General features: G+C 37.5%; 3 protein-coding genes across 3 annotated transcripts; 2 read left to right on the forward strand and 1 right to left on the reverse strand.

The window, feature by feature from the left end:
* Window positions 1-26: 26 nt before the first annotated feature.
* On the forward strand, window positions 27-3,256 carry LOC143210838 (uncharacterized). The gene is made up of 6 exons (XM_076428059.1): window positions 27-449; window positions 525-587; window positions 857-1,053; window positions 1,122-1,523; window positions 1,600-1,784; window positions 1,867-3,256. Exons 3-6 carry the CDS (start codon window positions 922-924, stop codon window positions 2,153-2,155), a joined length of 1,008 nt encoding a protein of 335 aa, XP_076284174.1. The 5' UTR covers window positions 27-449; window positions 525-587; window positions 857-921; the 3' UTR covers window positions 2,156-3,256.
* LOC143210841 (protein C1orf43 homolog) lies at window positions 3,120-11,116 on the forward strand. Its single transcript, XM_076428062.1, has 4 exons — window positions 3,120-3,511; window positions 3,723-3,879; window positions 3,972-4,191; window positions 4,288-11,116. The coding sequence occupies exons 1-4, from the start codon at window positions 3,353-3,355 to the stop codon at window positions 4,478-4,480; spliced, it is 729 nt and encodes a 242-aa protein (XP_076284177.1). The 5' UTR covers window positions 3,120-3,352; the 3' UTR covers window positions 4,481-11,116.
* LOC143210824 (focadhesin) lies at window positions 4,524-8,774 on the reverse strand. Its single transcript, XM_076428035.1, has 8 exons — window positions 8,634-8,774; window positions 8,486-8,554; window positions 8,247-8,401; window positions 7,966-8,163; window positions 7,450-7,898; window positions 5,215-7,375; window positions 4,815-5,130; window positions 4,524-4,717 (listed from the first exon to the last, which is right to left on the reverse strand). The coding sequence occupies exons 1-8, from the start codon at window positions 8,685-8,687 to the stop codon at window positions 4,571-4,573; spliced, it is 3,549 nt and encodes a 1,182-aa protein (XP_076284150.1). The 5' UTR covers window positions 8,688-8,774; the 3' UTR covers window positions 4,524-4,570.
* Window positions 11,117-11,679: the final 563 nt, after the last annotated feature.

The following is an 11,679-nucleotide window of genomic DNA, read 5'->3' on the forward strand; positions in this document are numbered from 1 at the left end:
AAATTAATTACGTTAGTTAATTTTGCACAACATTTTGGAAATTCTAGAAAAAGAAGTTACTTCGGGCTGATAAAATGAATCACGCTCTGTTCTATGTCAAGGAATTTGAGGAACTTGAAATATACTATATTACGAGCTTATTTCACTGTATGAAATGCATCGTACAGGGATTGCATTTTACTTGAGAATTTGGTAATTCGATGCACGAAGTTTTCTATTCAATACCCTCGAACTTATCCGATGAAGAAAGTATTCTAAAATATAGAATTACAGATTTCCTATACTCAAGCGTTTAAACTGAAATACTTTTTCCTCCTATTTCACTTGGAAATTATTCTTACTTCGTGAGAATAGATTTTTTTCAACAATGTTACACGATAGTGTATTTACTGCATTATTTCGATATTATAACCTATTTTGACTATCGCCGCGAAAGTGTCATGTGTAATGTGTGTATATTTAGTTTTGTGTACCTACACCTACACGTACACGTATTGTCAACAATCAACTGGTTTGTATTTCAGGCGCGACGTAAACGCATCCAATGGTATTCAAGTGATTTTTACACTGATATTTGAAAATAAAACGTAATTATTTTCATGTATAATAAATAGACTGCGGATCTTTATATGCATTTATGAAGTAATTGGTTGAACGAAATATAAAACAGTAAAAGATTTTAAAAATTCAAGAATGAAATCAAATTTTAAGTTGTTCCTGCTTCCTACAATTAATCCAAAACATTTTTATTTTGCATAAAGATCCGCTGTCTAATAATAAATCAATGTGAACGTACTTTTTATAAATACACAATTGATTGTTGCAAATACTTCACTATTGTTTAATTCGTTTTTAGTGGGAGACATGCGATAAAAAGCGATTTATAATTTTCTACAAGAAATAAATTGTTCAATCAAAATCATGAGTAACAAAGATATTATAAAACAATATGTATTATCACAGTACGCTGTAGAGAAGTTAAAACCGATTAAGGAAGCATTGGAAAAGAATATGCAACAGGCTGATTCTTTCTGGACCGTTGTAATAGGAGAGGTTTGTGCTGGTAAAAGGTACTATCAGTATGGCGTAAGAATATTAATATTTAGACGTATATTATTTAGGAGAAAAATGAAATGCACATAGAAGAAGTAACTACAGATGAAAGCGACGAAGACGATGACAACGGTTCATCTGCAATGCCTAATTGTACTCAACATCAATCGACCCAATTTTATTGTACACAATTTGGCAATGACCTTGACAGGGAAATTAGGCAAACAGCCGTTCAAAAATGTGATATCGTAGAATGTATTTTTGAAAGTCTGGAACGTCCCAATGGAAAGCTGGATGTAACTTTATTAGAAGATTTAAACGATGAAGAATTTTTAGAGGTCGTTCGTGGCCTAGAGAAAAAATTAAGCATGACAGGTACCTGTAACATTTGTTGCTCCTTGAATAATATGAGCACCGAAGATAGAATGAAATATACATCAGTTTTTTATACGGATTTACTATTACCAAAGGTGATTAATATTTGTATTCACCCGCTCTGTGATGGTTATTAATATTGCCATAACACACTTAATTTAAATGTTCTAGATAATTGTTATGGAAGGACCTTCGAGGATGTTGTTATCCGTTATCGTAGAAAGCGTACAAAAATTTCCAGACGATATTCAAAAGTTCATTTTTGTTCCTCTGCTGAACATCGATTTAAAAGATACAACAATTGTCAATGTTATAGCAAATACTTTTGAATATCAACGTAGTTCTGTTTTGATTTCGTATGTATAAAAATTATTATCTGAAAACATCTAATGCCAAATATCTTATTAGGAGTTTCATTAATCTTAACAATGTTTGCAGGGAATATCTGTTGTATGCCAAAGAATTAAAACTATGGCATCTTCCTGTTTTACATAATTTAATGTCTGTCAGACTAGACGATTCAACAAAACAGAAATTCATACAACTAATATCCGAAAAGGCACTTGAATTTTCTAAAGAGAAAAATTTTGGAAAGCTGGTATTGTTATTCATCAAAATAAATGTAAATTTTTCTGAACAGCAGAAATTCTTGTTGCAGGAAATCGCTAATATAAATCAAACATTTTTCAAAAAACCTATACAAAACATGTTAAAAGATCTCCTATAAGCTGTCACTGAACGGTAATTAATATATGTATAGAATTATGTACAGGTTTCGTATACATTATACATCAAGCGGACCAGAACTCAATTTATTCCTCGTTAGCATGAACTAGAACCCAGTTTATTGCGTTGTAAAACCATGTAAAACTCACTAATTGTAAAACTCAATCGTGGTAATTTTGTATCATTTCGGTTTTTTGATCATCTATACTTTTCGATAGTGTGTACTATCGACACTTTTCAATAGTGAGTATTATCGATACCTTTCGCGCGCGATAGTGAGTACTATCGATAACCATCACCAAGTCGAAGGGTAGGGATACAACAAGAGGCGGCACCTTTGAATCCTTTGATGTCGTTCGTTCGACTGTGGTTGTATAGGCACTGGATTTAATATTCTTATTTCATGTCAATATCTAAAAATCTATTTATTTTAATTTAGAATGTACCGTTTATTAACATTGGTTTTCGAAGTATTTACGTTAATTTTACGAAATATAAATATATATATATATATATATATATATATATATATATATATCTACGAAATATATCACAAAAATGTTTATTACAAATATGTTAAAAATAAATTATCGTAGCATACACTGAAAACATTACTTACAAACAATATGAATACATTCATGTACACATATAAGTATGTACATGTATTTATAATTTTAACTTCACACACCCATCATACTATCTCATTCAATGTCTATACAATATAATTTTGCTCTTATATAATAATTTAAATATATTACAATATGTATCGTAAAATATATACGAGAATTCAACGAGCATTGCCGAAATTTACCGATCCTTACCGAATGGACCTTTAAATTGGTTATACGGGTTGTCTCTCTCTACCTAAGAAGTCGTTTTCTTTCTAACTAAGTGTCGCCTCTTGTTGTATAGTATCCCTACTCTTTGACCAAGTATAGTAAAGAATGTTTTAAATGTTCAGCGTCATGTAACATTTACTGTCGGATGCACTGATTGTGTTTGTGAGCTGAAACGTCGCTGGCATACTCGCAGATAAGAACTTGAAAGACAGATCTAATGGCCAAGCTGCTATTAGAAAAGTATCGTAGCTTATATCGTGTCATTAATTGCATATGATGATGCTGGGATGTCAAATGATATATAACCTCTTCTTCGAGTGAGAAGGAATGAAAAAGCGAAAAGGTATAATAATGTAAAGATGACGGAGGAACTTTCTGGTGTAACGATAGTCATATTTATCGCGGCTGGTGTATTAACAATGCTATTGCTATTTATTTTTGCGAAACGTCAAATTATGAGATTCGCTTTACGATCACGTCGTGGCCCTCATATCCCGATCGGACACGATGCAAGGAAGGTATGAAAGATTACTAGACAGCGGATTTTATGCATTTATGACAAAAATGAGTAGGTGTAATTTGAAACAGTAAAAGCATTAAAAGAATTGAAAAATTCTTAAAAGTTATATTATTTTCAACCTATTAAACATATTAAAAGATCCGCTGTCTAACGATTACAGATGCTTCTAATGTTATTGTCAAAAGCGTGACGTCCATTTAATTGTTTAGTCTCTAAAGAAGGAAATTGAAAGGCGAATAGAAGTAATACCAAGAATTCAGTATGAACCGCAACTTATTAGCGATCCACGATTTATCGTGACTCCTCGTGCACAAGTTCCACCGCATTATTATAGACTGAAAGCGGTAGACGATATCAGAGCTTTGGGTAACTATATCTTCTTCATGTTCCTTGCGATAAATCGGTAATTAGAGGATAACTCGAAGGATATGTGATTTTTCCTGTATCGTTTACTATAGAAGCTGAAATTACAAAGTACGATAATTGTCTCAAGAGGCATCCGTCTGAAAATTTAAGAGCTTATCTGCTCTCTACGTTAGCTACTCCGTTGAATGGAAGTGGGCAAAGATTAATTCATCAATTTTGCGACTTGTACGAACATGCTAGACACGATCCAACCGAATTCGGAGACGAAGAGTATCAAGTGTACACTCGATTGTTTCTTAAATTAATGGATGCGTAAGTACCGTGGTTCTAATGCAGCAAGAAAACTAAAAGTTATCAAAAATGCTTACATATAACGTAGCACAATTCTAAATTCGATTGTTTTTTTAGAGCTCGTTTATTAAAATCCTATCCAAGTAGTAGAAAATCTAGTCCAAGTCGTACACCCATAAAAAAGAATGTTGAGACCAAACGAAACATATTGGAACCTAGGATGAAATTACCAGAAGATCATACGTTGACTGGATCAAGGCCGAACACTCTGACAGTTATAGCTTTGGACAATAGCGAAACATCTGTTTAGCATTGTCAAAAACGTTCATGTACAAGATGCGCGATCGTTAACATTCTTCTCCATTGCATTCCAGAAACTTTCGTCGCACACAATTCCTATTTACACCTCGGTTTTAATTGATAAATATTTAGTCCACACGTCCTTATAATATGGATTATGCCTCAAACATATTAACGAACGATGAAAAGCCAGTCTGTAATCATTAGAAATAATACTCGTCCTCATATGGTTTAACCATTCCATAATCTGAAATGTGTAACGCATAATAAAATATTTGTCGGTTTTTATAATGTAAAATATTCTTCCTCGGAGAACAAAAAAAGAAAAGAAAGAAGGACAATACCTGTGGCATCGCACATTTCCAGTCTTGTCTATCGGAAAGAATCGTGAGAGCTCGAGTAAATGTTTCAATCCGAACATTTGCCGACGTCACCGACAAATTTTGTTTCATTAAAGTACGGTCGATACCGGACAAACTGATGATAGAAATAAATAAAACGCAGCAGTAGAATTCGATTTTCCTATTGTCATGTTGCATCGAATCCAACAACAGTACCTGAATTTTTACCATGAACTCTAGTATCCATTTTATAACGGTCTTAACAGAATGCATTTCAACATGTACTTTTTGAACAGTTTCAAGAAAGAACACCTGTATACTAGAAGAAACGGAATAAAATAAACGTTTTTCGGGGTACATTAAAATAATTGCGACGCTTAATGTTATTTCGTGTTGCGCTTACCTAGGCATAGACATAGCTTCATCGATCAGTTCATTGAACAACGCCAACGAAGTCTCGGAACATTTCTTTATAGCCAGTTCGGCTCTGATTGTAATTGCATTTTTTAATTTATCAAGTGTTACCTCGGGCCACGCTCTAGGAGATGTCATCGTTTCTATGTATTTCGCTGACAATTCTAAAGTTGCTGTAACGTAAGACTCGAAACGTTTACACGTTAAGTCGACTTTATCGAAATAAGTTTCCAGCAGAATGGACAAGAGCGTTAAATTTCCGTCGTACGCTTGCTGGTTTTTTAAAGTTTGAGCATACGAAGACATAATAATGTCAAACAAGCTTTTAAAACGTTCGTTACCGAACGTCATCTTCTCCAGTACGTACTCTAATGTGGTTGTTAGAAATGGTTTCATGTTGTTCGGTTGTACAGCTTGACACAAATCATGGAGGTTCTGATACACCGCGGTGTATTCGTTGTTTCTCAAATTGAAATCAGGGTCGGCGTCAGTTTCGGATTGATACGTCGACAGATACTTTTCCATAAAAGATTTCGCGGACAAAGATACCTTTGCATGGCGGCATGCGATGGCGAGGGTATATTTCTTAGCTTCGGGCGATAGATTGATCGTGTCTTCGAGGAAACTCCAATTAACGTTGGGTAACGGTTTCGTGTACCTATGAGCAAATATTCTCAAGCATTCCGTGATAATACGGTGATTATTGGGTTCAGATTTGTCGGACCGTCTCAAATATTCACCGACCCCTCTTATAACGCTTTTCTCTGGCAGATACTTGAAATTCTGTGGCTCGCCGTAAGGCCAATTATAAATTCCAGATCGTAAGCTCTCCACTTCTTCGTTCACGAAAGAAATTAGGAGATTCCCAGCACTTGGCAAGGCTAATTTATTAACATTTCGAAGCATTTCTGTCCAACAGCTAGCGGGTACATACTGAAGCACGGTGTCCAGTTTCTCGGTTGAGTCGTCAAGCACCACGAGATGAGATCGAAAGTTCGCCGGTAACGTTTCCAGAGGAATACGCTCTAGACGAAACGAAGCTAGAGCTTTGAGAGCTGACTCGATGACTCTCGGGTTATTGGATGTCGCGTACGTCCATAGATTCGACACTATATCGAAGATCAGTTGATCGTATGCTTCGACGTCCAAAGTCGACGGATACGATGCAACGTCGCCGAACAATTCGCAGAGACTTTCCAAGACAACGGCGCGTTTTTCCTTCTCCATTTTCGGCTCCAACACCCTCCACGTCGAAGAAATATCTATCACGGAAGCTTTGCAGAGCGCAGATATACTTTTGAGAGTGAGTGCGCTCGCGGTTCCGCCGTTCGTGTCCGTCGAACGATTCAATATCTCTGATAGCAACGGTACCAACGTTTCTCCATGCTCAGGATGATTTTCGCAAATGAATCTCATGGCCCTTGCGCAAGTCGCATCCGAATACCAGGAGTGATCGGCTTTCATTAGACGAATTATTGCAGCTGAAACAAATCTATAGCACATCGGCTGCTCTTTCAGTGTCTTCAAATACAATTCAATGGCGAAGCATCTCAACTGCTTGTCACCGTGTAACAGCGTGTCCAACGTATGGGTAATAATCGGCACGTTTTCTTTGCTAGTTGCCAGCTCGGGTACAACCAGCAACAGATACTTCAATTCTCTGCTGTTTTTCGACTTGGTTAATTTATGCAATACTAGAGACAGTAGATGCGACTCGAAGCTTTTCACTTCTTTACAGACGTCGACCAGCACGTTGCAGCTTAGCTCGGCAACCGTCGGATCATTTGTTTCTATAAAGAGGCCAGACAATAATAGTTTACACTTGTTTTTTAAATCGATCGGTACTTGCGACATAGATTTCAACCACTGTAAAATATCGTTCGGCTTTGAGATGTTTAGGCAACGCGTGATCTCCGCGTAGAACTGAAGACACGGGTCAAAGTTTGTAAACTCTTCAAAGATTTTGCTCGTAACCGTCGTACTATCGTACGCAGGACGCCGTTGAACGAACATTTCTCTCAATAAATTTGTTGCCATGTCCAATGCGTCCGAACATAATAACGACGGGTAAGCCATCCATTTTAAGATCGCTGCTGTTACGGTATTCAAAAATAAGTCGTTGCACGACATTCTCTTTGTTATCATCGCACCTACAACATCGTTTAGTTAAATGAAAACTGGGAGCACGAACATTAATCTGCTTTTGACAATATAAAGTGCTTACATATTCGTAAGGTGCTATGTAAATAAATAGCAGGACATACAATTATTATTTCTGCCATTAATGCTAACATCAAATCTCCAATGCGGGTATCGCATTGATCTATAATCACGAGTAACGCGTCAAAATTTAACGTTGGGTCTGACCCGTGTTTTAACAGTTGCAGAGATAAAGACGCTAGCACGGGCGCAATCGCCGTACAGAAATCTTCGTTCTTCTCTCGAGATGCTTTCTCCGCAACTTCTAAAATTCTATAATTCGTATTGATACAAGAATAAGCCTCGGCAGTGTACAGCCAAAGCGACACTTCTGTCTGCAAACATAGGCCATGTTCCGATTTAAGCAACAATTGCCAAGTACGTTGAGCACAGCAGTCCAATGGATTCGAAAAAGGATTACATAAAATATATAGAAAGACAGGGCGTAACATTTCTATGCTGTTTTCTCTGATTCTGAAATACTTGGACCGTTAGTATCAGTACAAATGTGTATCGAACGAACAAATGTTGTTCTACGTACCGTGAATCTTGATGATTCATAATGCCAGCCATCTCGTTCAACACACATTGCCAACTGTATTTATCTTGATTCAATATCATTATGAAGGGATGTTGAGGCGCGTCAAGAGTGAATGGATATATAGCGTCGTCCTCCTTGTTGGCTTTCAGATGCATGGTCAATAAATGCCCGATAGCCGTAGCAGCAACCGTGTAATTTCTAAAGCATAACATAGACTCGATGAAACTTGTAACGTGTAAGAAGAGGTACTCGAACGATTAGATTAAACAGCTTAAATTTACTTGATAGAAGAAAGGCTGGACACAAAAGTGGACAGTGCATCGCCAATATTCCACAGTCCATTTTCAACTAGCGCTACAAGGGCCTGACAAGCAGATATGCTGACCGTCACGTTCGCACTGTCTCGTTTCGCCGACAGTGACTTGAATTCGGGTATCTGTCGGTAACGAAAACATTAAAAAAAAAAGCTTAGATAGTCGAATCGTTGTTGTGACTAGGCTATCACGAAAAATTAGTTTACTTGTGAGATATTATCGGCAGCATTCTCGTGTCTCTTCTTCTTGATCGAATCGAACAGTTTCGATATTGCCTGCAAGGAGAAACACATTAGAAGAAGCGACACGGGGCAAAATAATACATATTTATTTCAGGAAAGGCGCATAACTCACGTGCGATATTAAAACAGGATTTGCCGATTGTAATTTGTATTCTATTTCGTCCATTTCACATAAAATATATTCTTATATCGGATAATTCTGTGTACGGAATTCTATGAGCATCTCTTAAAAATAATGCGGAAACAAGTTCATTCTTTGTCGTCGTATATAGAAACAAAGTTATCGGTGTTCGATGCTTGGACGAAAACAAGCGTTTTAGGTTATAACACCTAACCTAGAATTACAATTAATATCTAAAAACGTTCCCTTCGACGTTCGATTTTTTGTCAGTCTTAAAAGGTCGCAAAATTGCGACGATTATTCGCAATAATCACAACTTTGATTTGAAAAGTTGCACAGTTTCGAGGGACTTGTGCCGAAATGGGGTACGAGACAGGTAAGTAGACATACATAGCTTGTAGCGCGGTTAATGATTTGAATAATTCGTTTTTCGCGCCACGAGAGATTCCGCGAAATGCGCGGGAAATTCAACGCGCGCGCGACACGCTCAACGAGAAGCTCAACGAACAGACTGCAACGAGATTCTAGAAGATATCGTTTAGTGAGATTTTTCAATGTATTTATTCGTATGGACAAGTTGGAGCATAGTGCACAATATATTTAATATATAGTAGTCTGAGGAAGGGGATCAGAATACATTCTGGAGCTTGAACACAATATCTTACAATTTAACGACAAGATGCCTGCATTTCTGTACTTGCTTTCTGTACGTAATGTTACTCGTATATTCATATATTCGAAGTGTATAATATATAAAGCGCAACGACTCGCTATTTTTATCATTCTAAAAAAAGGAGACGAGAATACGGGTCCTTGTTTATTAGGTTTGCGTTACGTTACGTTACGTTACATTTCAGTCCATCTTATGTTGTCGCTTGCTTTCTTTCTTCGATCAAGAATTTTCGCAATGGATTATGCAACATCGTGGCAAATACGCAGTACTCGCTAAAGTATATCCTTAGTTGGAAGTTGTCTCCAATTGCTAATTACATCCGTTTGGTTCGCGTAGTTTCATAGGGTTCAAATTCTCATTCGATGGAAAAGTTCGAGTACAAAGTGGAACGCAGAACACGGGATATACACGGGGCGCAGGACACAAGGACACAAGGACAGTGATATATCGAGGAGCGAAAGAATGACCGTGTGATCGCGCGCGCGGTTTCGAAAACAAAACAATGAAGCCTTTTATGATGGATACAGTCTGGGATCGTGTTGGTCTGCGAGAGAAGAAGCTCTGGCCTCGGGAGTTGCGAGAATTTGCGAGTTTGCGCGTTTGCATAGTTTGCGAAATGGAATGGAACGGAACGTTCTGATATTTGACGATTGGAGACAGCTCCTTTTTTTTCGCGTAATCTGCGATTAACGATCTACATTAAATTTTGTTTAAAAGCAAATACACTTTACAGCCTATACAATCCGTACAAGTTCGTTTATCATATTCTTTTCCCTTTTTCACGTTTTTTCTCTTTTTCTCATTTTCCATATTTTCGCTGCTCACTCTTTCTACAGGAGTTTACGTTTTTTCGGAGAGTCCAGGGCAGGTCCAGGTACTTAGGCTATCTGCATATTTTCACAAAAAAATTTCTCACGGTCGTCCGTAATTTCCCGTTTCCTCTCTTCCCTCCATGTTTCGTTTGTTTTTATAAAAATCACAGCACAGCACCAGCATTTTACTTTAAAGCCTGCCCGTATCTCCTTCGGACGCCTCATTAAAACTGAGACGAGAATGTTTCACCGCGTTTCTGTGCACTCTGCTACGTATAGAAACGAATCGTTGTGTTACTCGAATTAAAAAAAAAAAGAAAAACGAACAGATAGAAAACAAAAAAACCACGCCTTGCTCTTTCCTGTTTTATTTGGCATTTGCGATAGTATGCACGGCATGATAAAACTATTTTCGGATTCTCGGCAACGCGTTTTACCAATCGTTCGAATTGTACAACGCATTTCATCTCTCGTCGATATAATAATAAAATAATGTAACCAATAATTATTAATGAATAATCGTAATAAAAGATACAAGGATAATAATTGATACTGAACTAACGTTAGGTAGCCGCCAGGATACTATGCGAGTGTACCGTGACGGCATTAATTATATACCTAATAGGTTTTCTTCCTTTTCTCATTAATTAGTCTTAGTCTTCGTTTTGTCTGGCCGTTCATCCCCTCACTCTTCCCCTCTCACTCTCTCTCACTCCCTCTCTGTCACACGCACGCACGCAACACGCACCAAACACACACACACAAACACGCGCGCGCACTCTCTCCTTTTCTCCCTCTTTCCCTCTCTCTCTCTCTCTTACACCCTTTTACTCTCAATCACTTTTTTGCACGCATTTACTCTACCCTCTCTCATCCTCGCACTGTCTCTCGATCTCGATCTTGATCCGATTCTCGATCTCTTTCGTTCAGGTGTCACCCTCTCTACGTTGTTCGCGTATCGCTAACTACCGTTATTTTTTTTTTTTTTTTAGTAAACAAATAGCGTTCTAGCGTATTCAATGTACAATTCGCATACTGTCGCATTATCATTATTTAGAATCCCGATTTTTTCTGCTATACTCTCCTACGCGAGACGAGTATCTTATAATTTTTCTTTTTTTCTCCCATATTTTTTTTTTGCTTTGATATCGTTACCGACACAGTACATCGATAGGCAATCAAATCGTCTGAAAGAATCGTATCGTCGTCCAAGAGTTACACAATTTTTCTCTACAAAAATGTCGAGCTTGCGTATCCGCAAATTTCTTTTTTACAATAAAATACAACGATCTATAATGTAGGTAATGTCAATGTTATACACAACATTCTCGTTAAAACATTCGTACGCGGTATACACAAAAACATGCACGCAACACGCAATATGCAATACGCAACACGCAACACGCAACATACAACGCGCAGCCACGCACGTACGCGTTTCTCTCGGTGATTTCGCGGGGCATCGGCGGTTTTTCCATTCGCACACGCTTTACTCGAAAAATTTCTACGTACGATAAAAATGTTGCTCCGACTCGGAGTGTCCGACTGCGAA

This window comes from Lasioglossum baleicum, chromosome 7 (assembly GCF_051020765.1).
Source record: "Lasioglossum baleicum chromosome 7, iyLasBale1, whole genome shotgun sequence".
Classification (NCBI taxonomy): Eukaryota; Metazoa; Arthropoda; class Insecta; order Hymenoptera; family Halictidae; genus Lasioglossum; species Lasioglossum baleicum.

What these genes read in the sequence shown, in the direction of transcription:
- LOC143210838 (XM_076428059.1), top strand. Translation starts at nt 922, where the DNA reads ATGAGTAACAAAGATATTATAAAACAATATGTATTATCACAGTACGCT. An exon ending in GGACCGTTGTAATAGGAGAG is followed by an intron (nt 1,054 to 1,121) that starts GTTTGTGCTGGT and finishes TATATTATTTAG; the next exon opens with GAGAAAAATGAAATGCACAT. An exon ending in CGTAGTTCTGTTTTGATTTC is followed by an intron (nt 1,785 to 1,866) that starts GTATGTATAAAA and finishes CAATGTTTGCAG; the next exon opens with GGAATATCTGTTGTATGCCA.
- LOC143210841 (XM_076428062.1), top strand. Translation starts at nt 3,353, where the DNA reads ATGACGGAGGAACTTTCTGGTGTAACGATAGTCATATTTATCGCGGCT. An exon ending in TCGGACACGATGCAAGGAAG is followed by an intron (nt 3,512 to 3,722) that starts GTATGAAAGATT and finishes TTAATTGTTTAG; the next exon opens with TCTCTAAAGAAGGAAATTGA. An exon ending in AGACGATATCAGAGCTTTGG is followed by an intron (nt 3,880 to 3,971) that starts GTAACTATATCT and finishes CGTTTACTATAG; the next exon opens with AAGCTGAAATTACAAAGTAC.
- LOC143210824 (XM_076428035.1), bottom strand. Translation starts at nt 8,687, where the DNA reads ATGGACGAAATAGAATACAAATTACAATCGGCAAATCCTGTTTTAATA. An exon ending in TCCAGCCTTTCTTCTATCAA is followed by an intron (nt 8,164 to 8,246) that starts GTAAATTTAAGC and finishes GTTATGCTTTAG; the next exon opens with AAATTACACGGTTGCTGCTA. An exon ending in ATGAATCATCAAGATTCACG is followed by an intron (nt 7,899 to 7,965) that starts GTACGTAGAACA and finishes CAAGTATTTCAG; the next exon opens with AATCAGAGAAAACAGCATAG.